Source organism: Arachis ipaensis, chromosome B07 (genome assembly GCF_000816755.2).
Source record: "Arachis ipaensis cultivar K30076 chromosome B07, Araip1.1, whole genome shotgun sequence".
Taxonomy (NCBI): domain Eukaryota; kingdom Viridiplantae; phylum Streptophyta; class Magnoliopsida; order Fabales; family Fabaceae; genus Arachis; species Arachis ipaensis.
In genome coordinates, this window is record NC_029791.2 from 15574892 (window position 1) to 15577030 (window position 2139).

At 29.2% G+C, this 2139-nt stretch overlaps 1 protein-coding gene across 1 annotated transcript in view; it reads left to right on the plus strand.

Annotated features, from left to right (window-relative positions):
* LOC107606779 overlaps window positions 1420–2139 on the plus strand; it is a 7908-nt gene continuing 7188 nt past the window's right edge. Inside the window, exon 1 of the mRNA XM_016308798.2 lies at window positions 1420–2137. Within this exon, the coding sequence (XP_016164284.1) occupies window positions 1523–2137 (615 nt within the window). The 5' untranslated portion in view covers window positions 1420–1522. The remainder of the gene's footprint in view (window positions 2138–2139) is intronic.

The window sequence follows — 2139 nt, forward strand, 5'->3', positions numbered from 1 at the left end:
TATGATATAAAATTATAAACTTTAAGTAGAAGTAAAAATAAAATTATGTAACGTGAATGTTTATTACATATCTTCTAATCATAAAAACCCGCGAAGATCTATTTAACTCTATACATGAAAATTGTTGCATATTATATTTTGATAAGAAATGTTACGTTGTGTAATTTTCTTATTTTGAAAAGGGGATTTTATATTTTAACATTTATATATTATAGATAATTTTTTTTCATTTTTTCTTGGTATGATTTTGTGACGGTTATAAATAAACCATCACAATCTTCCAAAGCATAATGCTTAATTTTTTATAACCATTTTTGAAATATAAAAAACTTATATGTTTAAATTGTTAAAAGTATATTTGAAACTTATGAACGGAAAAACATGCCTCATACCTTCTTGATGATCAAACTATTCAAACATACAACAAGCCTGATCTCACCCTAAAAACAAAAAAGCTTTCATCTATCAAATCTATTGTTTATTATCTATCCATTATCTATTACTAATTTTATAATCAAAATGTATCACATATCACTTTTTTGTTATAATTAAAATTAAATCTTTTTTTTCTAAAATTTAAAAATTTTCTCCTCTTCCCTCTTCCTTTCTCTATCTATCTCATTCCTTCACCCATTTTATCTCTCTTACATATATCAATGACCAATTACAAATTTTTTTGAGAAAAGGACAAATTCGTCCCTGACCTTTTTTTTAGAAGACATTTTCGTCCTTGATGATTGTAAAATACAATGATGTCCCTGACCCTTCAAATTTTTGGACAAATCTATCCCTCCGAAGTATACACGTTAAATTTTTTCAAATTTTATATAAGGAATGTTAAAAATAATTATTAGTAAAAAAATTAAACTCTTTCAAATGAAAATAATAACTAAAAATCTTATTATTTGACTTTTTTTTTTATTTACGGAAATCTTAATCTTCTTAGTCGATAGTCACTTTTGTCCCGTACGATATTTTTGTAAAAGTAGTTTAATTTTATAAATGTTTGTACCATAATCTATAATGTCGTCAGAACTAAATCGACGTAGTTTTAAAATATTATATTTTCGTAATATTATAACGGATAAAAATACTAATATTAAATAATTTTGTGTTCATTTAATCTACAAAATTGAATAAACATACACAAATAACACATGTCTTAGCTTTTAAAAATAGAAATAATATACTCTTCACACAAAACTGGTTTATTGCATAGATAGCTAGGTTCATACATGACCCTTCCATGTCCTTCATCAAAATGAAAAAAAAAAAAAGAAAAGAGACTATCACAAAGTTGCTACACACTCATATGAAAATGACTGGCTCTACATGATGGGAATAATCATCTTATGTAGACAAGTCACAAAAATACATGTATCATATATTAGCCAACAAGTTAATAGGGTCCACGTGCATTGCGTGGAACTTGGTTGCCCCACACATTACTCACCTCAAAGTCTCAAAAAAAGGAGAAGCTAATTAAGAAGAAGCTCTATCTATCTCTTATATTATTATTATCATGGCTTCTTCAAAGATCTTGTTCTTGAACTCTTTCTTGGAGAGAAGAAAGAAGAACAACAAGAAGAAGGGTAATAATAACAATAATAAGAAAGATGATGATTTGGATCTTGTGAAGGCGGCTGCATGGGCATGGTACCAACGTGGTTCAGGATCAGAAGGGAATAATAATAATAAGGGTTTGATGAATGACTTTGATGTCACCACAACAACAAGAACTACTACTCATCAAAGAACATCGACTAGGCCTCCTTCAAGGTACAAGCTAGAAGCAATGAAAAGAATGGAACTCAACGATAATCATCATGAAAAAGAAGAAGAAGAAGCAAACAATAATAAAGGTCATAGAAAGAAGAAGAACTCACTACTCCTTGATGCATATGAAGTGCAAAGCATTTCAAGGCAAATTGATAGTCATATTATTATGGAGTCAAATAAGAACAACACTTCATCATCAACTAGTTTAATGATGAGGATGAATAAGAAGAAGAATAAGAAGGAAAAAACAAAAGGATTTTGGCTAATCCATGGTGCTGTCTGTGGAAGAGGAGAAGATGTGGTTGATCCAACAACTTCTGCCATGAGAGGTGGTCGTCGTCGCCAACAGTCAAACCGTGT